Genomic DNA, 24017 nt, shown 5'->3' with positions numbered 1-24017 from the left:
ACATTAAAGCATATCAATTGGGAGGAAATACTTACTCTGCTAAAATCAGTTTTGCCCTGCAAGAAGGCCATATGTTTGTGGTTGGGGGGTTAACCACCCCCCATACCCCTTCAAGTGACGCCCCTGTGCACACTAACGTGCAGATGCTATCTAATATCTTTCAGATATTTCAAAAGGTGATTTTTTTACAAGAAAGGCATATATAACTTTTCTAAAAGATGGAGGCACGTGTTCACAGTGCCTCCCCCAGAGCCACATGTCCCTATAAAGAGTTTTTCCGGCGACTCTCTGTGACGTTTCAAATTTCGAAAACATGTTTCTGCGAAGGAGCAAATGAAATAGAGGTTTCGTGTGGAATAAATCTTGAACTGAACCTAATTACCTAATGGCGATGGAAAACTAACATTTTGTTGGTTTTTGATAAAACTTCAAGCTTCATTCTTCCTATATAATGACCGAAGCTATACCTGTCGAGAAAATACTTGGGCCCGAATCGGAAGAACGGACAAATTATCAATCAATTACGGAAGTAGTTGGCGAGGACCCTCTAACAGGAGACAGGGAGACCAACACCCAACAGGATCAGATAAATAAGAATACAGATATTAGGGAAGACAATTCAAGGGAAATGGCAAGAATTAGCTTGACCTGTTGTAAAACAAACTGGTTTGTTTACGATGGACTCGGTATAACATGCGCTGGAATTACATACGGGCTTATATTTTACGCAGTTTTCGTAGTTATTGGAGTAATATTGTTGACTGACTTTCCTGCGTCGCCGTGGGCCTACGTTCACTCTGTTCTGTTTACTTTCATGGCAATTTTAGCGATCTCGGCTCATGCAAGATCTATGACAACAGACCCTGTAAGTCGTAAGAAAGTGCAATGTTTTTTTCCAAAAGAAAAGATTGACTAAGTTGTAATATAAATTAGCTTTCTTTGTCGTGCGGTATGTCCGGTCTAAATTGACGTTTTAAAGCCTAAATACCTTTTTGAATCTTCACTTGTTTCGTTCAAATTTGAAGAAATTTTTTTAACAGTGATATGTTCAGATTTGGTGTTTTGGATTGCTTTACACGCCAGACAAACATTATTTATTCATGGCAGCCTGGAGATTCCAAATATTTCACAAGAGGATTTCGCCTCCAGATTTGACATTGCATAATCAGAAAAGAACCACAAACTCAATGTTTAAAATGAGACTCACACCAATTCGTTTTCAAAGCTGAAAAACATACATTTGAATAGATGAATTGAGAAATTAACCATTAGCTAAAAATGATTTCTGTTCACATTTTGATCACATTCTATGGTGTTGCAAACTGTTAAGTTATATTAGTGGTCAAAATATGTTAAAGGGTTTTGAGTTTACGTTGGTTTGGCAGTTGACCAGTAGATTGAACACATTGAGTGATTAAGAGCTGTTATTCTTTTGAAATTTTTTGTGATTATAAAACTGGTTTTTTAAAAACTAAATATAAATTATAGGCTTGCAATGCATTCTTTCACTTAAATTTTAGGGTGTAATCCCACAAGGAAATTTCACAGAAGATAACATCAAGAGCTTAGGGTTTAGACCTGGTGATGTTGTATTACGATGCACAAAATGTGAATGCATCAAAGTGAACAGAGCACATCATTGTAGGTAAGTTGAATAGAATGTTTGCTTATATAATGCTGAAGTTATAAATTGTCAAAGTATATATTATTTTTCAAAAGCTTGAATAGATTCTGCAATTTGTCTTTGTTTTCATTAGCTGACTGCATAGTGGTTAGTTGCATACTGATATGAAAAGCTCTACCTAGTTAATTATTTATGCTGTAGTTAAGATATTGATTTAGATAAGGTTTACATGACCTATTCAACAAGTTAAGCTTGAAAATATGGTTTGTCCTGTAAGTGCCCAATTTTGTAGAATTCCTTTCTTTAGTTGATTCATTATGCCCCTTATTTTGGATTTCTATTTATGGTTAGCTTTATATTTGTGATTTCAACACTGTCTGCATTAGGGTCTGTTTTAGTAATTTTAAGGTAACAAGCTAGATTCTAGCAATGCCAAGGCTCTCAGCGCCATTCCACATTTGCATAATGCCATTGGAAGTAAATATAGAAAAATGAAAGAAAAGGATTTTGTGCTGTCTGTCTTCCAAAAGACCAATCTTCTCATTTTCCCATCAATGTTTACTGTGTACCCTTTGGAAACTAGTGACCTGTTTCTCTTCTTTATGCCTTAGCTCTCTTAATCCATAGCATTTCAATATATGTTTCAAGAAACCGCAACAGTGCTGCATTCAATACGATTTTACCACATTTTGCAGTGACATTTTAGAGAAATGTCTCTAAAATTGACAATTTCTGGTCATATTTTTGGATTATAGATAAGACAAACAATTCTACAATCCTACTCTTGTTTTTTAAGCATTTTTATGTAATACAACGTATCTTCATAAAACTCAAATTTTCATAGCCAATATTTAATTTGTTAATGTAAAGCTTATTGGTGTTTAACACTGCAGACCATGGCCATTCATTGGCAACAGCATACTAAAAGCATGCTATTGGGACAAAGCAGCTATTGATCTCCTTTAAGACAAGGTTGTTCACTCCTTTCAAATCCTTCGAAAAATAACCCCTTATGTATCGCCTACAAATATATCAGTTGTTTTTAGATATTCTTTGCAATGTGTGAATTAGGTAAAGTTTACTGAATTTGTTTGAATCATTCACGTTTCAGGATTGTATTTGTAGCACTCTCATGTAGGACTTTGATTTCAATCATATGCATATATTTTTATGTTCTGAAAAACTTTGATTGTTTTTCATCTCTTTTCAGCACTTGTCAAAGATGTGTTAGGTAAGAACAAGTCATTTTTTGCTTTTTTTTTGGTAAAATGAGCTTTTTCCTTGTATCACCTTTGGTATTCTTCACAAGTTAACTAAATACAATTACAAGTAGATAATCTCAATTTGTTCTTAATAGTTTGTTTATTTTTGATTTTCTATATTTGATTTTCAAGCATTATAAATATATAATTATATCAACTTTATACTACATCAAAGAATATAAGAATATATAGATCCTTTGTTTCAATGTTTGAAACACTAAATAGAAATTACATCAAAATTCAGGATAGTGTTAAAAAATTTGAAGGTCAGAAGAACAAAGTTGAAAGTTTAGCTTGAATGGCTATATGTTAGGTGACAAATTTGATGCTGATCCCTATTAATGTATAAGGATATGAAACAAAATACAATCAATTAGAATTGTGATTCAATGCAAATTTCTGTTTATCGGTCTGTCAACTAGGAGAAGTTTTACACACTTTGTTGCAAAGAACAAGACAATTCTAAATTGTTTTGGGGTTATTACAATTCTGAGGCACAAAAGCTTTTTCGAATTATACTTCTCTTGACTCCTAATTATCTATGTCTGTTTAAAATGAGCATTTTTGTTGAAAATGATATTTTTATGTTGCAGAAAAATGGACCATCATTGCCCTTGGTATGTATTGGATTAATTGTATTATGACTTAACTGACCCATTAGGATTGATGGAAAAGGAGAAATATTACAATCCTATGCTCATAGTCACCAACTTTTTGTTCTTTTGGGACTTGGTGTTTATGGTTGCCATTTGACTGTGAATTGTCCCTAGAATTCACAATAGGCTTTTTGGTTGAAAAAAATAATGAAAAATTGGTGCAAATTATAGTTATTATAAGATTCCTTTCATTAGAATGGAAAGCACTACCATTAGGATCTGTTAAGACTAAATATTGACAAGGAAAGCCCTGGGAAGAAATTAAAAGATTTCCCTTTTTTGTGGGAAAAAGTACAACTGTTGGCATGGAAAAGTATCTGGTTATATATGGCAACAGGAGAGACCATGTGCAGACTGAATAATCCACAGGTTTCTCTCAATGGCTTATTTATCATAGTTATCATAGATATACATCTATCATAGTTATAGCTCTCTTCTTTAGCAGTTATACCTCCTTTTGTCATATTAAACATTTCATGCCTTTATGAACGCCTACCAAAACTACTGTCATTGTGTTTTGTACAAACTTGATATTTTTCTTCTAACTTGATATATCAACTTGACAAACTTGACTTCTAACTTGACAAATTTCTTGTAGTTTTTACTGTGTTTCCCTTACATCTCATGCTCCATTCTTTGTAGGATCAATAACTGCGTTGGGGAATACAATCAGAAATTCTTCATGCTTTTTACTGTAAGTGACATGTTATTAATTGGTTGTCATTTGGGGATTTTGATATACAAATAGTTTCATATTCTTTTGTGGCCAAATGCTGCTAGTATGCAATGGGTTTTAGAAATCTTTTGTAAGTGTAGCAAAACAGTTATTCTGTGTTTGCAACAAGGAGCAAGTTTGCTAGAAAGCTAGATACCCAAGAACAGAATGCCATCAAAGCATAAAGAATTGGCACTTGGCTCTATAAAAATTTTAAATGTCAGTTCTTTAAGATTATGTCATCTCTAAGTAAAGGACACCGTACAAGCTGTCAATGCTGATGATAGTGAAAGATAATGCAGTTATCAAAGAAATGATCACAATCTAACTTGTTCCCGATATTTCTGATTATTAGTTGTCACTTTTGCTTCAGGCACGATTTAAACTGCTATTTAAGGATATAAAATATAAAAAACATCTTTGGAGTATGCTAACAAGCTTTTTGAAAGAGGTTGTTAAAAGGGCTTTTTTCCAAAAATATTTATTGGTCATTGCTGTGCTTCTATAACTATGCATAAATTGACCAATAAATAGCAAAGTACCTGGATACAAACATATATGAACATATCTCATATATGCTTTGTAGTATTTAAGGCAGCTTACTCTATGTTTTGTTTTATTTTTAGTTCTATATCATGTTGATATCTATTTATGCATTGGCTCTTGCTGTCAGTTATGTTTTCTCATGTGCTGACAAAGAATGGAAAGGTTTGTTCCTTAATGGACAATAATCTTTTTAATATTTGGTACAACAAGATTTGAAGATGGCTTGAGATAGCAAACATTGCATACTGAAGCACTTTTCGTATGTTACTCTTCAGAGTATAAACACCGGGAAATGACCGAAAGTGAGCAGAAAATTACTGGTTTTTTGCTATTTTGTGCCATCTTCAAATAATCTTCTCATGCTGGACTTTTTTATTTGGATACATCACAATTTACATCTAATATTCTGATGAATACAACTAAATTCGAATGGTTAATACTTCTAAAATTTTACTACAAAGGAATGTAGAAGAAATGTAGAGAAACGAGTTTACTACAAATGTAGAGAAAAGGGCACCTGATTTCTTTGTGAGGTGTACATGTCAAGTACACATTGATAGTAAAAAACAAAGAATAAACTTTTTACCCTTTTAGAGCTTGCAATTAGTTTGATGCTTTATGAATGGTTGTCTTCATAGCATACACAAGTTGCATCACGTTTTGCCTCGAAAATTAATTTTTAAAGACACATTGGAGAGGCAAATCGGTTCAGGGCCTACCTATAATCGTTGGCTAATGTTTCCTGCTGTGCAATGAAAAGTAGTTTTATATCTTGTCTTTTAGCCATTGCAAAATATTGCTTGCAAATCTGTTCAATGATATTTAATTTAAGCAAATTTACTCCACATTTCTCATCAGTAGGTTTTTTCCATATTTATGATGAAAATATTTTATTTCGTAGATTGCACATACTTCTCACCTCCAGCAACCATAGTTTTCTTAATTTTTCTGGTTTTCGAAGGCCTTCTTTTTGGGATTTTCACTTTGGTTATGCTTTGTACTCAAGTAAAGGCAGTTATTTCTGATGAAACGGTAATATTTTTTTGTTTTTTAAAAAGCTAACTTTTTTTGATGAATAAAATGATTTTTGACTTTTGGCAAGGCTATCAATCTTTTGTGACATTGAAGTATCAAGCAGAAAGTGATCTTGGGGAGTGGGATGAAGCTAAGCCTAATTTTGAGCGGGACGTGTGATTTTGTTTCAAAATTTGAACCTTTAGTTCTGCACACGTCTAAAATAATGTGACCATAATTCCGCAACATGATGAAAACTATACCCATAATTCCGCAATGGAAATAGCATTTTCAAAAAGCAACAATCAAACGAATTTTGTATGTCATTTGCCCCAAAATTTCAATATTACACATATTTCATACTTTCATTTCTAACTGGACATTCATCATTTTGTTAATGCTAAATTTCCCTCCTAATAATTTTGCAATTTTTTCCCAAAATGTTACCCATAATTCTGCATGTTTATTCGAATGGTACCCATGATACCGCACATATTTAAGAAACTGGTACCAATAATTCTGCACAGAAAAAAGTAACCTCTAAATAATGACACTTCCCCGTTTAATGTACCCCCGAGAGAGCAATATTTTATTATTTGATGAATAATTGTTTTATCATCTCAGCATAGTGGTGGGATTGATGAAACCACACCCACACGGAATGCTTGTTGATGCTTTAAGCCTGGTTTATAGTTCTGAACTTATTAGCTTATGCTGAATTCTGCACAAGGGTAAGCTTTGAAGCATACGCCTTTTCATCTTGCATATCCAAAAGCGTAAACACGTAGGTTTTCCGCATGTCCATGCTGGAAGCTTGAAACAGTATGCCGTATAAGCTTTTTCAGTTGATAGTTTCCAGACATGCCGTCGAGGAATGTTACTCTTGCCCTTCTACTTGTACGAAGAAAAGAAGAAAAGAAACAGCAAAGCATGTCGGTATATTCTACCTATAAATAGCCATTTTTCTTGCTCCTGTCCAAGAATTCCCTCTAGCAAGGAATCATACATGTGGAGGTATTTAGGGCCTCCGACGAAGGGGGGCATCGCCCCCTCACTTTTCTGGAAAACAATAGAATTTGTTTGAAAATCTTTTGTTATGGGTGTTAAGTATTCGCTTGGCCCCCCACTTTCCAACCTGTGTCGGAGCCCATTGTATTTTTGTATGTCTTCACAAAGTTCCCCTTCAAAATCGGCCATTAAGAAATTTTCCATACGGAAGGCAAAAAAAGTTCTCAACTCTAATCTAAACTGATTTCTCAACTCAATAAGTTCAAGGCATACGGGTTTGCGGAAAACAAAATAAACTTCCGTGCGACAAACGTATGGCTCTGATGTGGGGCGAAATGTAGCCTTCGCTAGTTCTTTTGCAAGCCGACACCAGACAAGCTGGCGCCTCTCGCAGAGAAACAAGGCGTTTATTTTAGTGCATACATGATCAGCAAAAGCCCAAGTACATTGACATATAACCGGCGCCCAGTCTTTTCTAAAACCGCAACAGCAAAAAGACTGCGTGCAGGCTAATTGAAATATGGCTTAAAGAAAATACCAGGAATGTAACAGCCTTTTCTGTGACGCTTATTGCGTCCAATTTGCTTCCAGATAATTCCAGGAAAGTTGTGGCAGAACTCCTCCATGAACTGCCGACAGGCTACGGCTGTAATGAAATTTTTATTACCAAGGCACACGTAATTATGCATAGAAGCAAAGAGAAGACTTTTAGCTCAACACTGGAATGAAATTAGCTTTCAAATAATTTTAACTAGATATAAAATCCTTTTTCAATATTTGTAAAAAAGCTTGTAGCGTCCAGGTGTAGAGTCGCTCTCTAAATTAACTGCTTTTATCGTCATTGCTGTCGCACTACACAAGTGCATTATGATGCTTATTATGACTTATTAGTGTCATTCGTAGTCAAATAATGTCGAAAAGCATCAAACACATTTAGATCATCATAGTTTTAGGGCATTTGCAGTGAATTTCAACTCACTTAGTTATCAGCACAAAGATTGTGGCAGAACTTGGGAAAATCTACTGATGACGTCACAAAATTAGCAAACGTCAGCAATTATATGATACGTCTCGATTATATGATACATCAATTGAAAGCTCTTGAAATGCGCATTCACATAAAACCCAAAATTGCTAAATTGTACAATTTATTTTGAATATATAACGGATTTGTGACTGTTTTTGCTGTTATCGAAAACGTCATCAATCACGTGATACCGAGGCAAAATTTTCTTGGTCCCATCTTGGATTCTCAATCTCCATACGAAAGTATACCAAACCATCGAGATCATCTCGGTTAGGTGAGAAATCAGATTTTCACAGCCATAGCCCTGCCCATTTGAACTGGGCTTTAGTACTCAGAACGTTCCGAGTATTTCTATGAAAATCCCAATGGAAAATCCTCAGCATATCTCATGGATTAGTCGCTGCAGATGAGAAGTCGCTAGTCAAAAAGTGGTGTGACTCAGTGCACGACAGATTTTTCACATCGATAAAATCCCTCGGCACGCCACTAATCAATTACGGTAAAATAAGGATACTCTGGATCCTGTCCATTGCAACAAAGACTTTCAATTTATTTAAACCCATTCAGCGTAGAGTATAGATAGGATTTAGTGAGGTCGTGGAGCGTTCAATTCAAGATCAACCTGGAGAAAATGGTAGAAAAGCGAATTTTCCACTATCCAGTGCAGAATTTTTTCCTCTATAACATACTGGAAATCGCCCAAAATCGACAATGGAGACAAATTTTATTGAGGTTCATAACATATGCGAGGCCGCATTCGATAATCAAATACTTGTAGCACAACTGAGGGCATCAGTTCAGACTCGAGTTCAGAAAAGCAAGAAATCTATTTTCCTTTTTAAATTGTAGATTTACGCAAGGAAAAAGTCTCCTATTCTAGGCCTGAAAAATAAGCAAGAGGGCTAATAAAGTTATTCAATGCCTTAGCAATTTATTGGGGGGGGGGGGGGAGGGGAGGCTATTTTGGGTATTAGGGACTTGCCAGCCAAAGATGTAAAGTCCTTATGTGATTTCGATATTAACACAGGCCATTATTTCCTGATAATTGGTACAAATGAACGGCTCACCTTCTGGAAACAGGTAATCTCTGAATAAAATATGGCAGAATCGCTAAGCAATTTGGTCGATATATGTCGCAGTAGGGGCTAAAGTCAGTTCAAAACTTACGACTAAGGCCCTGGGCATTTCTGGGGGTGTCATAACTGACCCTGTCAAGACAAGGAATGATAGTGTAGTCAAGGAAGAGGCTTGTAAATCATCATAATTGCCATTATATGCGGAAATCCCTAAAAGTTGGTTGTCATATAGTGGAATTCGTTTGCGATCATAGCGGATGCACTGGCTGTATTCGTCAGCAATGTTTACGGGTAACCAGTTTTCATATCGCGTACAGCTGTTCAGCATTCGATGATTCTTTGCAACAATTATTTAAAACATTCGATGGCATGTCACAAGCGAAGTACTTATTTGGTTTTTTGGTTCAGTTCTATACTTAGGTTCCTTACCTTTTAGAAAGGTAAAGAAATTCTCAGCCAGAGACCAGAAAAGTTGTCCACCTCCCCACGGCCAAGAAAATCTTACAATAAGACCCTCCTAATTTTTGATGGGTTTAAAATTGGCGTGGTCAGGATATTTGGAGTACTCAACTAGTCTTGATTCCCTCGATTTGCAACTCCTTTCTGCAAAAACATTGTTTTAAAACTTGTAGCTTGTCTTTGATTAAAGACATTTTTTAAAACTGAATAAAAGTTAAATGTTTTTTCAATTAATACAAAAGATTGTCAAAATTTAAATATATAGATTATAAACAGTTAATGCCTGAATTTCACAGTGCAAAACAGTTCTTTAAACATATTCATATTAAAAACAGGTCTTTAAGCATTTTTTAAAATGTTTCGTGTGGCTGTATATTTAAAACCAAAATGCAATATGACTTTTTAAACTTACTCAAGCTTCCAATTTATTGGCCACTTCCTCAATAAGCATTTAAGCATTTTTTAAAATGTTTTATGTGGTTGTATATTTAAAATCAAAAGGCAATATGACTTTTTAAACTTCCTCAAGCTTCCAATTTTTTGGCCACTCCCTCAATTTTTCTTTGCTTATACACCTTTCCTTCCTCAAAATTTCAAAGCTCAAACGCGTTGGAATGACACCTTTTTTCGTTCATTTTAGCAGATAACTGTTAAATCTTTTTTGAACTAAAAACTAAGATAAGTATTTTAATACTGTGATCTCTAATTGCAGACAATTGAAAATTTAAAAAGAGAGAAGAGAGAAAAGGAAGGAAGTTGGTAAGATCCATGTTTTATTAGTTGTGTCACATTTATTGTGTGATTCATATTTTATATTGTGTGTTATTTGTTACTTTTCTGTTTTCTAGGAATGATTGCACTTTTTAAACCTCGTAAACTGAAATATTCTTGCGTATTATTTTGCCATATTAATGAAATCTTAGGTTAGTTTTGTAAGCAGGTAGGTCCATTCTCAAAATTAGGCATTTTTCCAGATATCCATCTATACATATTTTTTGTATTTATTTAGAACTTTATGACGAAAATTACTTTTTTCGGTCTGTCATAAAGTACTCGATGCAGTATAGACAGAGTTGTACACGCTTGAATATACTTGCGCATGCGCAGTTGAGTACTCTTGACAGGATCTCACAATCAATCTGTGAAACTGCTTTGCTGCTCTGACAGCATGGCTCGGATCTCGGATTGTGTATCGGACAAGCTATGTGCTGCACTGATGAACCCACGAAGGGCGAAACAGTACTGTCTGCAGATTGAGTAATTATATATAGATCTATATTTATTGACTAGGCCAAGGCTGACAGAATGAAGTTATTTTCACAACTCACAAGGGTGCTGCCTTAGTCGGAATCGAACTCCAGTTTGTGGCATCAAAGGATCAAAAGCCGCGATCATTCCACTGAGCCAAACGGCCAAATGAAATGATCGATGACTTCTGAAGTCATTCCTGGAGATCGTCACCGTAGCTTGGGTTTCTCAGAATGGCTGCTCTAAGCTGCTACTAAAAATTTCATGTTTATTACGATGACTAAAAATACAATAGTTATTCCAGTTCCTCAACGTTACATTTGACATAAACCTTGTTCTAAACCTTGTCTTAGACTGGGGTTTAGTATGACTCTACTAGTACCATGCTAGGTTTTAGTTTGATAAACATAACAGCTCTCTACTGCTGAAGCCTGAAATAGGTTATAAACCTGATTTTTTTATAATCTGATGAAGGCCTTTCTTCCAACTTTAATATTAGGCAAAAATACTGAAACAAACAATTTTTTTAGTTTATTCTACCCACTTGGTTCGGTTGAATGTGATATTGTAAAATTCATTCGCAGGTGTCTTATTTTAAATCGTTAAATCCAACGTGAGACTCCTACGTCAAGATACTTGACGTTACGATAAGCTCTCTTACGGCCTATTTTCGCTTTTGGCATTTAGTCCTGATATTATGAGAGTTAAGGTCTGAAGGTCGGAATTTTTAAAGAGGTCAGGCCTAATTTTTAAGCTTCTCAGGCCTGCTTCTTCCTTTTTATTAATCTTTCTTTTTTCGTTGCCAGGCAACATCGTCTCCAGCAAGTGTTTGGTGGGAAGCTTTCTGTGCACTGGTTGTCTCCGTTCAGTTCAACGCCAGTCTATCGAAGAAGAAATGAGTTTGTGTACAATGATGTGTAAATTAAAGTTAGAGTGTAGTGAAATGTAGTGTGAATTTTAAAACCAGCTTTCAAGGGCTTGCAACAATTGTTTTGATATCCTATTGTTAGCACCGCGGGATAATGCACCATTTTGCTTTGCATGTCAAGAGTTAACGTCGATATAAATGTATTCTTTAATTGTTAAGCATTTTACTTTTCATTTGCCTTTGGTATTCCATTTCCCCAGTTTGAGCATTAATTTTAAAACAGCACTAGGATCTTTAGATATATATATATATGTGTTTGATTTCTTTCTTTAAAACAAAGTTTTGGTACAGCTGAAATGTGCATTTTTATGCGCACTGAAGACTCAATATATTTTACAGTCGTTATAGCAAATACTCAGTTGCCTCAAAATGTATAACAGTTTTGCTTTCTTAATACAAGGAGTTATCTTAACAATTTTTGGGAAAGTTTTGAAATAGTATGATTACCATAAAAGCTACATGATTATGTACTGGCTTTTGTGGAAATATGGGACGATTTGGTACAATTATCTTTTAATGGATGTTTGAGTTGTTAATGTACTTTTTAATCATTGGTGGCTGGTGGCTTTTTTGCTGCTCACGTGGCAGATGAACGATTGCCCTAGATTTGCTGTTTTTAATTCGTAAATTATATGTAAGAATCTACTATTTGTTGAGCCCCCCCCCCCCCCCCGCCCAAACCCATCTTAAACAATACGATATTGCCAAATTGAATACTATATCATTGCCGCTCTAAATCTTATTGGAAAAAAATCATGTTGGTAACTTTTAAAGCCATCAATATTAAATCGGGATGGAAAAAAGTATCAACAACGTAAAGGATGCTATTTAGTCACAGCGGCGTGAAGAATACTATTAATTCTCAATGTCGTTAAATTAAACTTGAATATTTATAGAATTTTGTAACAATTCATCAAGGTAATACACTGCTCTCTTGAGCCATGTCCCAATTAGACTGTGAAACTAGTCTAAAGATAATGTTTATCGTGTTGCTTAATCTTGTTTTAACGAAATTTTTTAAGATATTCCTGCGTCGAACTGATGGATGCATAGACATTAGTGTCCTATCATTAGACGATTCCAGATAGCCATTTTCGAAATTTAATTCAGGATAATGTGAAAACGTGAATCGTGAGAGGTATAAACGAGAGGGCAGTTTTTTGCTGTTTTTAGTAAGATAGTGTAAAGGGGAAGTAAAATTAAGATTTAAAATCAGTAGAAGGTAGAGATGTGCATGACCCTCGATCATTCGTTATCCGAATGCAGAACAGGATTGACTTCCCTGTGCACTCAAAAGGGGTCGGTATGTGAGGGTGGCACGTTTTAGGGTATAGGTTGAAAACGTAACTGAGTTGGTAGAGCAATAACTTACGGCGTTGGTCGTGGATTCAAGTCCTGCCCTTTCCGTCTTGCTTATATTTTCTCTCGGCACTTTCGTTACATGAATATCTCAGCCGAAACCTACATATAGTTGAATACTGCAATCAGATTTTATATGTGTATTTGTAACTTTCTTTCTTAAAACAAATGCCCCTTGTTGCAAATTTTGTTGTGTTTGTTGACTTTTTCTATGCCTGTTTGAAAATTACCTTCATCCAGATTCGATTCAAAATTAATGAAATTTGAAGACTTTGAACTAATAAAAATCGTCTGTAGAGTAAGAATACGCTGTAATAATTTGGAATATTGCGATTGGAGAGGTTTCAAGATTTTCGTTTTTTCGTCCAAATTTTATCATGTTTAGGTACCACGTGTTATGATTAAAGCACGCACATGGCGATCTATTTACGTTTTCAAATTTTGGCGCCAACTGAAATCATGCGTGTCACCTGATTGTTCTCAAAGGGCTATTACAAAATTATTACAGACGATTGGCTGTGTTATTATAATTGGGATAGAGGATGGCGGGAAAACATTTCTTTTTGTGCATTGGCGTTTTCCGAGGTTTGCAGTTGCACTTTCGCATGGAGTGGAAAGGGTGTGCTTCGTAGAATAAATAAAACCTTTTAGAGGTGTTGATTTAGACTAAGTATCCAAATTCTGGAACTCGTTGAATTCATAAACATTGCAAAACCATGACTTCACGGTGAGTATTTTAATAGTTTATTTCAATTCCTCTCGGAATGGTTACAGCACATCGTTCACATTACATGCCAAGCTTAGGCTCTGTCGACATGTTAAATGCAGTATTCTTCCCTTTTGTTACATTGCCAGTATGAACTAGCCCTCTCGATCTTTTATAATGTTTTTAACTTATAGTTAAACGTCCAACAGGAAAAATCTTTTGAATGCTATTGGCCTAGCAGCGTGTTTGCACATATCCATGATTAGGGCTAGGATAATATCACATTTCGCTTTGATAGCAGACCCATAACATTAAAGGTTTATTTATATTTTTCAGAGAAACTGTGTCGTCAAAGGGAAGAAAATCTAACATTAACGTCAATCGAAACAGTTGCCAGACAAGAAAGAGGAAAGGGCGGGCTTCCACGTCGACGGTAAGGGTGTTTGTTTCGTTGTTGTTTATCTTGTGTTTCACAATATCGCGCCTTTTTAGGCATACTTTTACAAAGGAAAATTTAGAATTTCAACAAGACATGTTTATTATTTTGCTTTATTTTATAAGGCTTTGATCTAATTCAAAAATTTGGAAGGTTTAAAGACCAAGTCACGAAACCCACAAAGATGGTATCTAGGTTTCTAACATTGCAGGAAGAACTTGCTTGACGAGATATCGGTGTTGCTCGAAAATTATCGTTTCGGGGTTGTAAGTGAGTTAAAATAAGGTTTCGAAGTTTGACTGGGATGAGGGATATTGTGTATTTTTTGAAGCTTTCTTGACAATACGTGCAGCCATTTTGTGATATTCGAGCACACGTATGTGGAGGACTAGGACTAGGGACACCTGGCTAGCAACCTCAAGATGCAAATGTCTCAAAAGACTCGTGGTGGGTGCTATTCTCTCGAGAAAGAAAAAATTCAGGCTTATTTCCTGCGAGCTTTCACTGTAAAATAATCCTTTCTACTAACCTACATTTGGATTTTTTGGATAAATTTTTTTGTCACTATCCTATTTTTCTCTTGCCAAAATAGTTTTTTTTCATCAATAAATGACAAATCATTTTATATTTTCAACAACTTTATGTTGACAATTCTTCATTTTACACAAAGGCCTTTCATTGGCAGGGAGCAACCACACATGCCAAATTTTGCATCTTTTTGGGAAATTTTTTGAGTAGACTTTGGGGTGACTTCCCAGGGAGGGGGTAAATTTTAGTCTTATGTATAGCTTAAGGGGGCCATGCCTCCTATATGGGTGGGTCAGAAGTCTTCAAAATGCCTGAATATGGGTCTCCATAATGCATTATTTTCCATAAAAGTGGGTTAGCTTTACTGCTGAGGAACATCAATTTTGTGTTTACATAATCCTTCCTGACCAGAGCAATGTTTGCTATGTAATGTAATATGCCATTTGTAGTTTGTCACTTTTTTAGTCTCTTCCATGCTATTCATAGTTGATTTCATAAACCAAAAAGCTAGGTATTTTTTTTTCTTTAAATCTCTAAAAGTGGGTAATTTTGCTATGATTTGGGCAGTATGCCCCCAAAATCCCTCAGTAGTGCTGCTAAAAAGTCACTCAACAAAAAGCAGTCGTTGCCTGATAAATTTGAAAAAATTGGTTATAACAAGGAATATACATAGTGGCATGCATATCAATCAATTTGGTAAGAAAACCATGAAGAAAAAAATGTTCAATCTCCAAAAAGTCAATTTTTGATTTTTTAAAATAGTGTAATATAGGTACTTATTTCATTTTAGGTCAGTTTCATTTACATTTGTTTATGCTTCTCTTAGTTAGGGAATATGAGCTTGTCGCGCTTTAGTTTTTCATGTTGTCCGGTAACGTAATATTTTACATGCCCTTTTACCCTACAAAGTTCCCCTGCGTATCTTAATATATCTAACACCTCCTACTAGATCATTTACGTATTGCACAATAGATACCGACAATAACACCGGTAATTATTGATGTTAGTTTGCTATATTGTAATGCTGTTATATGAAGTAGAGTAAGGAGAAACAGAGTTAGTTAGAGAGAAGCGTGGTGCTTGCGAAAGGCCACTGCTATCAAACATGTAGACACTAACTCACACACACACAGAACGGTCATGGATGGAAAGGCTAAGAAAGGGCTGATGGCATTCAACCCGAGTGGCTTGTGAAAGCACTCGAGGTTTCGTTTCATATATATATAATTTAATGGCGTAACAGTGCTTGTGAAAGGCTGTTTAGTACCTAAATTTCAATATTGTATACAAGAACATCTTAGCCTTGGATGGAACAAAAAGAATAGATTTGGTGTGTCAAAATGTGTTGTTTATTCGCTCGGTAAATCGCTCAAACAACGAATGGTGTCAGAAGTTTTACAAATACATATATATCAGCAGAACATTTTACAATAGATTAAGAAAGATTGAGTTATTTTCTTTTTGAAGGATCCTATCCTTGGTTGCCTGCTTTAATAAAGTCCCTGCCTGTATTCCAAGGCACATAAAATGTACCCCAGGATTAAGTTCTAACTTTTAAATCATGTTTGTTAGACTGAATCACTTGGCCTAACATGAGTTTGTACAAACAGATCTTGTTTGCTATAATGATACTAAAAGCATGCATGGAAATCCTATATAGGGAACTTGATTTTATTCACGATGGCTCTTTTTAAGGACCAGGTCAAAAAAGTGGAACATGTGGAAAAGTTTAAATTTTCCTTTAAGCTTCTAGAATGCAATTACATAAACAAAGCAACAGAGCTCTTTCAAAAATTAAAATGTAAGAACTTATTTTTAAAAGAATGAGAATTCCGTGTTTTCCCCATTTTGATTTTGTATGAAGGTGAAAATTGAAAATGCAGAAAATGCGGAAACCTTTAATAACCAATCATATTTGTTAATTTGATGAAAAGAGAGGTATATAATGATTTATTAATCCTTTGATAAATTGATTGATTAATATGATTGATTATAAAAGGTTTCACCCTCGTTCAAATTGAAAACATGGAAAACGCGGAATTCTCATTCCTTTAAAAAAAGTTCTTATATTTCAATTCTTGAAAGAGCTCTGTTGCTTTTTATGTATTTGCATTTCTATGATGCTGGTTGATCCATTTTATTTTTGTATATATAAGGGAATAGAAAAAAAAATTCATGATTTTGCATTGTATGAGGGAAATGTAAAGTTGTGGCATTATGATGTGAAAACAAATTGATTTTATAGGCATACAAATATTAACCAGGCTTCTGTTTCATCATTTTCCAAAATTTCAAAATGATTTTAGTTTTTCTTTTTTTTTTAATTTAGTGCTCTTTGGAAGAACTGTCTCTGGAGGCAAATGAACTACTAGAAAGTCCAGCAAAAGAGCCAAGGCTTGATCTTGAGAAAAGAAGATCTTTAAGGAGCTATAATGGCAAAAGATTCCTAGAAGCAAACCAAGTAATCTACATCAATGAAACAGAACTTTGTGTAAATAACCGTTTTGGGTCTGTTTTGAAAAATGGATCTCCCTTACCACATTTACCTTGGGCTGACCCTAAAGATGTTTGGGAAAGAATGAAGAACAGAGAACAAGACTACAAGAAAGATTTTCATTATTTAAAGAGGCACCCTTCATTACAAGTTAGAATGAGATCAATTTTGCTAGACTGGCTTATTGAGGTATATTATTGAAGATTCTTAGATTTTCAATATCACTTTCATGTGAAATTTAATTATATCAATTCAGGGTATAAATATGTAGCTCTTGATGTGCATTGGGCATAGAGTAACATTATATCCATGGTTTATCCTATTTCTGCTTCCAGATACTTACAACTTCTTTCTGGATAAAATCAGCAAACTTTATCATGTATTCCCATCTTCCTTCTTTCTTGGGCTACACAAAGAAACCTTCCATTTAGAAGTTGACTATGTTGGACAATATCTCCACTGCACACTCCTTTCCCTCTTAGAGCGTTGCTTCTCTCTAAGAGCCTCCCTTTTAGGGTCTTCCCCAAAGAAACCAACTTAATAACACATAGCTGCTTAAAATTTGTCTTTTCTGTGAGACACAATATGCTATTTAATTCTCCCAGTTCAGTAATTTGTCTTAGTGTTGTAGACTTGAAAGCTGAAGTGTTTTCTTTCCCTGTTATCATTTGATAATCATAATTTGTAATTCACTGTGTTTTTCATTGAATGAGAGTACACTGAATAGGTTTTGTATTATCCAGTTTCTCAACTGTAAGATTCACATTCACTTAAAGCTGTTGTGGTGTAAGTCCTAACTTAGGTGCCTCATATTCATGCCACCAGTTTTCTGTTTCTCAGGTTTGTGAAGTGTACAGGCTACATAGAGAAACCTTCCATCTAGCAGTTGACTTTGTTGACCGCTACCTTTCCTACCAATCAAAAATAGCAAAACAGCGGCTTCAGTTAATTGGAGTAACATCTTTGTTTATTGCATCAAAAATTGAGGTGAGAGAACTAAGAGATATTGGAATCCTTGTGTACTATTTTGTTTTTTATTTTATGTATATTTTTTCTACTAAACTTCATGATAGCAAAATGAAATATTGTATAGGTGCTGTTAGATTCAAGAGACAGGAACTGGTTTGGCCAGATAGTCTCATTAAGTATGTCAAAATAAGCTAAAACCATTGGCAAATATGTTAAGATAAATGCCCTAGGACAAGCTAGGTAATATGCATTGGCAGTGAACCTTTTACATCCTGTCCACACACATATAAAAGTATGATAAGTTAAGCAACATATATCTAAATTTTGAAATTGGATGTAAGATCTCATCACACTCTCTATTAGGACTGTTCATGTTGAAAATCTAATGCATAAAAAATTTCCTTTTCATGAAAAATGATGTTCATTTTTTTTGTGTTGGCAATGCAGAGTTTGTCTTTTTCTAGGAAATATATCCCCCCAAAATAACCGAATTTGCATATGTGACAGATGGAGCATGCACTGTTGAAGAGATTACAAAACAAGAACTCTTGATTCTTCAAGTAAGATCCTGTTTATGTTAGGATAATCTTTTAAACTTTGAGCCAATTCCATGCTGCTTTTCAACTATTTGCAGTTTTAGCAGTAAAATCTGTACTGCCTCCGATGCTCAACAAGTGTTGGCTATCTTTGCTACCTCAAGATAATGCTAGGCATAGCCTTTAATTGTGTTATTAGCTCCTTTATCAGAAATAATGTATTCATTGTAAAAAGCCACCCATTGCAAGAAAGTTACTTGTGAAATTGCAGAGCATGGCATTTTTAAAATTTGTATATGCATATTGTCTCTGATAATCACTCACTTTTTGTTTGACAATAGTTTGTTTGATGCTTGACAATAAACAATAGTTTGTCCTCTTTCTGTTTGAATAATAGTTTGTATTAAGTGCTATTAAGAGCAATATTTTTTCAGTCGCTGAAATGGAAGCTTAGTCCAGTAACCTCAAATTCATGGTTGAAAATCTATCTTCAAATTGCTAGTAGCAAATCGTCAAGACCTCAAAGAAATAAACCAGAAACACATTTTGAATTTCCAAGATATCCTGCAATCCAGTTAGCACAAGTTTCACAGGTAAGGGGATGATCTCTACAAAGCTAGAGAACCATAGATATTTCTTGCTAAGCTAAATGGCCAGTCAATAGCCAAGACTTGAAGTTTGATAAGAATTATCGATTCGGAAAAGGATCAGAATGTCTCTGTCACTTTTTAGAGTTCAATTAATACATTTTTGCCCAAATAAAATGATCAAATCTACTTTTATTGATTGTAATTGTTTTTTAATTGATTAATTTGGTTATGTATTCTCTGATAACTTTGCTCTTTTTTTAGTTGACAGATTTGTGTATCTTGGACATCCAATCTCTTCAGTTCCCAAATAGTGTCATCGCTGCTGCAAGTCTTTATCACATCTTTCCAAACCTTGATATCTCTTTAGTAACTGGTAGGTTTAAATCAACAATATCTTTCTGGTATAAATGAACACAGGATGCATGTTTTATCCCTATGTGTACTTTTTTATACCTGAATTATTCAGCAGAGAAGACCAAATAAACTTTAAGTATATGCATGTTATTGACTTCAAGTATATGCATGTTATTGACTTGTTTATTGATTGCTGATTGAGTGATTATGTGATTACTGATTGAGTGATTATGTGATTACTGATTGAGTGATTATGTGATTACTGATTGAGTGATTATGTGATTACTGATTGAGTGATTATGTGATTGATTGATAATGTTTATGATTATACCAATGATAATATTGTTGTTTTTTCTATTTTCTCATTATGATGCCTGATAACTGATGGATTTCTAATCGTTATTAGTATTGCAGACGAGCCAGTTACACGAAGCCTCTAAAAAAGCTCTTTCACCCTTTGTGTTTAAGACAAAACAAAATTAAGAAACTGAGTACCTTATCTAGAGTTAAGTTTCTTTTAAAAAATGGTCAAAAAATTTTTAAAAGCTGTAACGGTTTCAAAGAACATATAATGCCAAGTATCAGTTTCCAATAGCGTTTTCATTTCAATAACGTTGGATGTTAACACTGTTTCGCTAAAACGACGCAGTTACGCTAACACGACGCAGGCTCGCTAAAACAACAAATTTACGCCAAAACTATGTATTACGCTAACACAATGCAGTTTCACTAAAACAACGCATTTACGCTAAAGCTATGAAGTTACACTCACACGATGCAGTTTCGCTTAAACGACGCATTTATGCTAATTCTATGCAGTTACGCCAAAGCTATGCAATTACGCTAAAACTACGCAGTTCAACAATCTTTGCCTTTTAAAAAAAATCGGTACTATTCATATTGCTTTCCTTTAATCATTATTCCCATCTGAAAACGAAATTTGATATTAGAATAAATAAACTGAACTGAAGAAATAAATTGAAGAAACAAACTGGATAAAATTCAAGCCACTGCTATTTCAAAATCTACTTGACTCTTCAGCTGAGCTGATCTCCATACTTGTAGTTTGCACTTTCTGTTGTCTGTTGCGGGCAAAAAATCATTTTGCGAGGGCAGTGATTAATCCGCGCAAATAACTTTGCGAGGCTGCTAGCAAGGGTGATCGCCCATGTGATTCGAATAAACCTGATTATTACTAATCTTTTGTTTTTTCCTTTTCAATTATTAATTATTGTTCTCACTTTTATTACAGTTTCTTCTTCTAAATTTAGGCTAACCAGTTGCAAATATCCTTTGTATTAGTGAGATTGTTAATTATAGCTTAAATGTGATTGAATATGAAAAGTTTCCACGCTAATGATATTGGTTTTTATCATGCAAATTTTCAGGTTATCAACTAAAAGATCTATGTAAATGTATTCAATGGCTCGTTCCTTTTCACGAAGTTGTAAAAGACAGAAAAGTCAATAGCATCAAACAGTTTGACAAAGTAAGTTATTCTTCTGTTGTACCAAGGCTGCAATGCCTCCCAAAGTCTTGGAACACTAACGTCTGTTTTCAAGGGCAAATTCAGCCACCCCTTCCCTTATTGAAAAATATTAGTTTGCTACTTTAGGAAGCACTTTTTATCCCGCGACCTTTACAATGTTTTTCTCAACTAGCAACATTGCTTTGGGGGATAGGGGTGTGTAAGCAGAAGTATTTTGGATAAGAATTCTATCAAATACAAAACTATAAAAACACTATGCAAATTGTTGGGTGTTGCAAGTACTTTTGGAAGGCATTGTCCATAAATGAAAGTTATCTTGTACCATATTGTTCTTTTAGGATAATCAGAAGTCTTATTTGTATTGCCCAGCATTATATTTATTTCTTAAAGTCGTCTGCCGCAGCTTTCAGGAAATTTCATTGCCCATAGCATTTTGTCGAGTGCTGCGGTGCGAGAACGACTGGAATTTGCAAGAGATACATTCTTGTATGGCAAAGTGCATCATCAGTGCTGATTGAAAAATTATTATTTGGTGATAATGAGAAGTTGACTTTGATACCTATCAATTGACAACAACATCCGAAGTCCTCTGATGTGTTATTGGAATTAAGTTAAATAGCCTATCGGAAAAATTCCCAAGATGCTTTGTTGCCGTTGTTTCGTGTCATTTTAAATGATCGCTGCTTTTCCTTATTATTTATGGCTTGTTTGTATACCTTCATAACCACTCTGATACCAAGCGTTTGCAATAATTTAATATTTATGTTTCAGATTCCGTTCGATGACGCACATAACATCCAGGTTCATAACAGTGGGATTTCTTTGTTGGTAAGGCTTTTATTATTCTGTTCCATTTTGAAATGCATATTACTCTCCTCTCTCTTTCTCTAGAGTTTAGTATCATCTGTTGATATTTAAACTAGAATATTCTTTTCGGTAAAAATTTTAAGAAACTCACATTTGTTCCATAATGGCTCTATATATTCTGGATATGAAAGTTGACCGTAATAAATATACCCCTTCTACAAGAGCAACGGATGAGCCAGTGTAGGGAAAACGTACAAAAGGCTAAAGCTCACGAGAATCTTTAAACAATAAATTTGCTTCAACTAGACGTATAAGTTTCTTAGAGTTGTTAAAACGAATCATTATTTCAGGATCAAGTACATGAAAGAATGCGCAAGGCATCAACAATGGAAGCGATAACACGGACTAGCCCAATCCAGTACGAGGGCATTTTAACCCCGCCCAGTAGTACGAAAAAGGATTATTAGCACGTGTGAAATACATGTGTAAATTGGTTATATAAATGTAGATTTATATGATAATTTGTGCTAGAGGTAGCCGGCCGATAATTTATTCACGTGTATCTGTAGATTTCTATGTAGATCAAGAGGTATTCAATCAAACGACAGCCTTTTGTCGAAACGAGCTGATATTCGCTCGGTTTTATCATAATATGTAAATGCATGCTCCTTAACGGACAATAAGAGAAATTTCGACAGCTATTTTAAGTTACCGAGATGTAACAAGAAATTTAGACATGATTTGTCACCAAGATTCTTCAATTGATTTACAGGGTATTTACTCTTTTATGTATTCGTTTTAGAAATTAATCTCACCCGGAAAAGCCCCTCTTGAAGGCACATTTATCGTCTTGTCAACAAAACTAATCTGTAAATAAAATCTTCAGATAAAAAATATCAAATTATATTTTAATTTCCTGGAAATAGTTCATCTCAACGTTTGGGTTTTCAATTTTCTTGAAAGAGGTCCTTTTAGTTGACTTGATAAATGGTTTTCTCGAGGTACAATTTCCTTATCTTGGTAAAAAAAAGTCTTTATAAATACCCTAACCAAGTCGAAAGTCTCTCAAACTAGACATCCCTAAAATGATCAAAAAAATTGCACGACGACAATAAATCAAGCATTTTAATTTCGCACCTTGAGTAGTATTTACTCTTCGTGCTATTGTGTTTAAACGTTTTGACCCTTTGCAGGAGCGTTTTCAGCCTTAGAAATATGCGTAACATTTTTGGCACTATTTTAAGTGTCCACCTTCCCAATTAAAATGGATTTTTCAAATTTTTGACTTATCTTCTTTTTTAAAATAATTTTGTAAAAAATTGCTCGTAGAACTTATAAAAATTCCACGAGACTTAAAAAATCAACCCCCCCCCCCTCCAATTTTCTGGCTGGCCAGTGTCAATAAATTTATATGCTCTATGTTATGCATATTTCATTTGAATTCCTGCACTTTCTTTGATAAAATTGTTGCATTGTTGATTTTATTTCTTCACCTTAGGGATATTTTTATCAATTATTAATATTTTCAAGTGTGTATTCTTCCGATAATAACTTATGAATTTGATTTCGCAGTTTTCCTCATTTCTTTCAAACTCCTCAAAATTAAGTGCCTATGTTATGCCTGCAGTAAACAATCTTTTTTATGCAATCCTTGAAACTGCTTTATGTCAGTTTGAATATCCGTACATTCGCTACTGTAAAAGCTAACATCAAATAAACAGTGATTGAAAAGGGACTGGGAATTCTAACAAAGCACACACTTGCACCAAGAAGTGTCCAATGCTCTTGGGACTTTTTCATGGTCACCCGACACTTTTACCATTTCATTTGGGAAAACTATAACAGAAAAGTAAACTGCCCATGTTTGAAGGCATATTTCTCTCGGGATTGCCAACTGCAAGGAACCGTTAGCGGAATTGGTAATCGCAATTTTGGCTAAACTACAAAATTATCACGACATGGTGTGGTGCGTAAGGCCTGCATTCACCGGCAAGCGCATTCAGTCTGCAAGGCACGGCAAACGCATGCAGCCTGAAAAGCCGATAATGGTTAGATACAGGTAAGTTACTATTTATAAAAACTGTACGAAGAATGTGCCCCCGTGAAGCTTTGATTCGCCTAGCGGATATGCAACTTCGTTTAGAGCAATTGTGCAGTTAGGCCAGCATTATTTCTAAATTTCGTAA

General features: G+C 34.7%; 2 protein-coding genes across 3 annotated transcripts; both read left to right on the top strand.

Annotated features, from left to right (window-relative positions):
• The first annotated feature begins 336 nt into the window (after positions 1 to 336).
• Positions 337 to 13107, top strand: LOC135691007 (palmitoyltransferase ZDHHC3). The gene is made up of 9 exons (XM_065208722.2): positions 337 to 865; positions 1521 to 1645; positions 2835 to 2855; positions 3480 to 3503; positions 4185 to 4236; positions 4884 to 4965; positions 5705 to 5835; positions 10100 to 10146; positions 11442 to 13107. The coding sequence occupies exons 1-9, from the start codon at positions 452 to 454 to the stop codon at positions 11554 to 11556; spliced, it is 1011 nt and encodes a 336-aa protein (XP_065064794.1). The 5' UTR covers positions 337 to 451; the 3' UTR covers positions 11557 to 13107.
• Positions 13108 to 13239: 132 nt separating this feature from the next.
• LOC135691006 (G1/S-specific cyclin-E1) lies at positions 13240 to 23395 on the top strand. 2 transcript variants are annotated; one of them, XM_065208721.2, is made up of 10 exons: positions 13240 to 13649; positions 13965 to 14061; positions 16922 to 17275; positions 17927 to 18073; positions 18520 to 18615; positions 19026 to 19184; positions 19443 to 19554; positions 20924 to 21024; positions 21796 to 21852; positions 22182 to 23395. In XM_065208721.2, the coding sequence occupies exons 1-10, from the start codon at positions 13639 to 13641 to the stop codon at positions 22296 to 22298; spliced, it is 1251 nt and encodes a 416-aa protein (XP_065064793.1). In that variant the 5' UTR covers positions 13240 to 13638; the 3' UTR covers positions 22299 to 23395. The 2 variants fall into 2 exon arrangements, with proteins under 2 accessions (XP_065064793.1, XP_088972144.1); XM_089116018.1 differs by lacking the exons at positions 13240 to 13649; positions 13965 to 14061 and adding an exon at positions 14074 to 14511.
• Positions 23396 to 24017: the final 622 nt, after the last annotated feature.

This window comes from Rhopilema esculentum, chromosome 4, assembly GCF_057945365.1.
Source record: "Rhopilema esculentum isolate cy_ngs chromosome 4, ASM5794536v1, whole genome shotgun sequence".
In the NCBI taxonomy this organism is placed as follows: domain Eukaryota; kingdom Metazoa; phylum Cnidaria; class Scyphozoa; order Rhizostomeae; family Rhizostomatidae; genus Rhopilema; species Rhopilema esculentum.
This window is presented reverse-complemented; position numbering and strand designations above follow the sequence as displayed.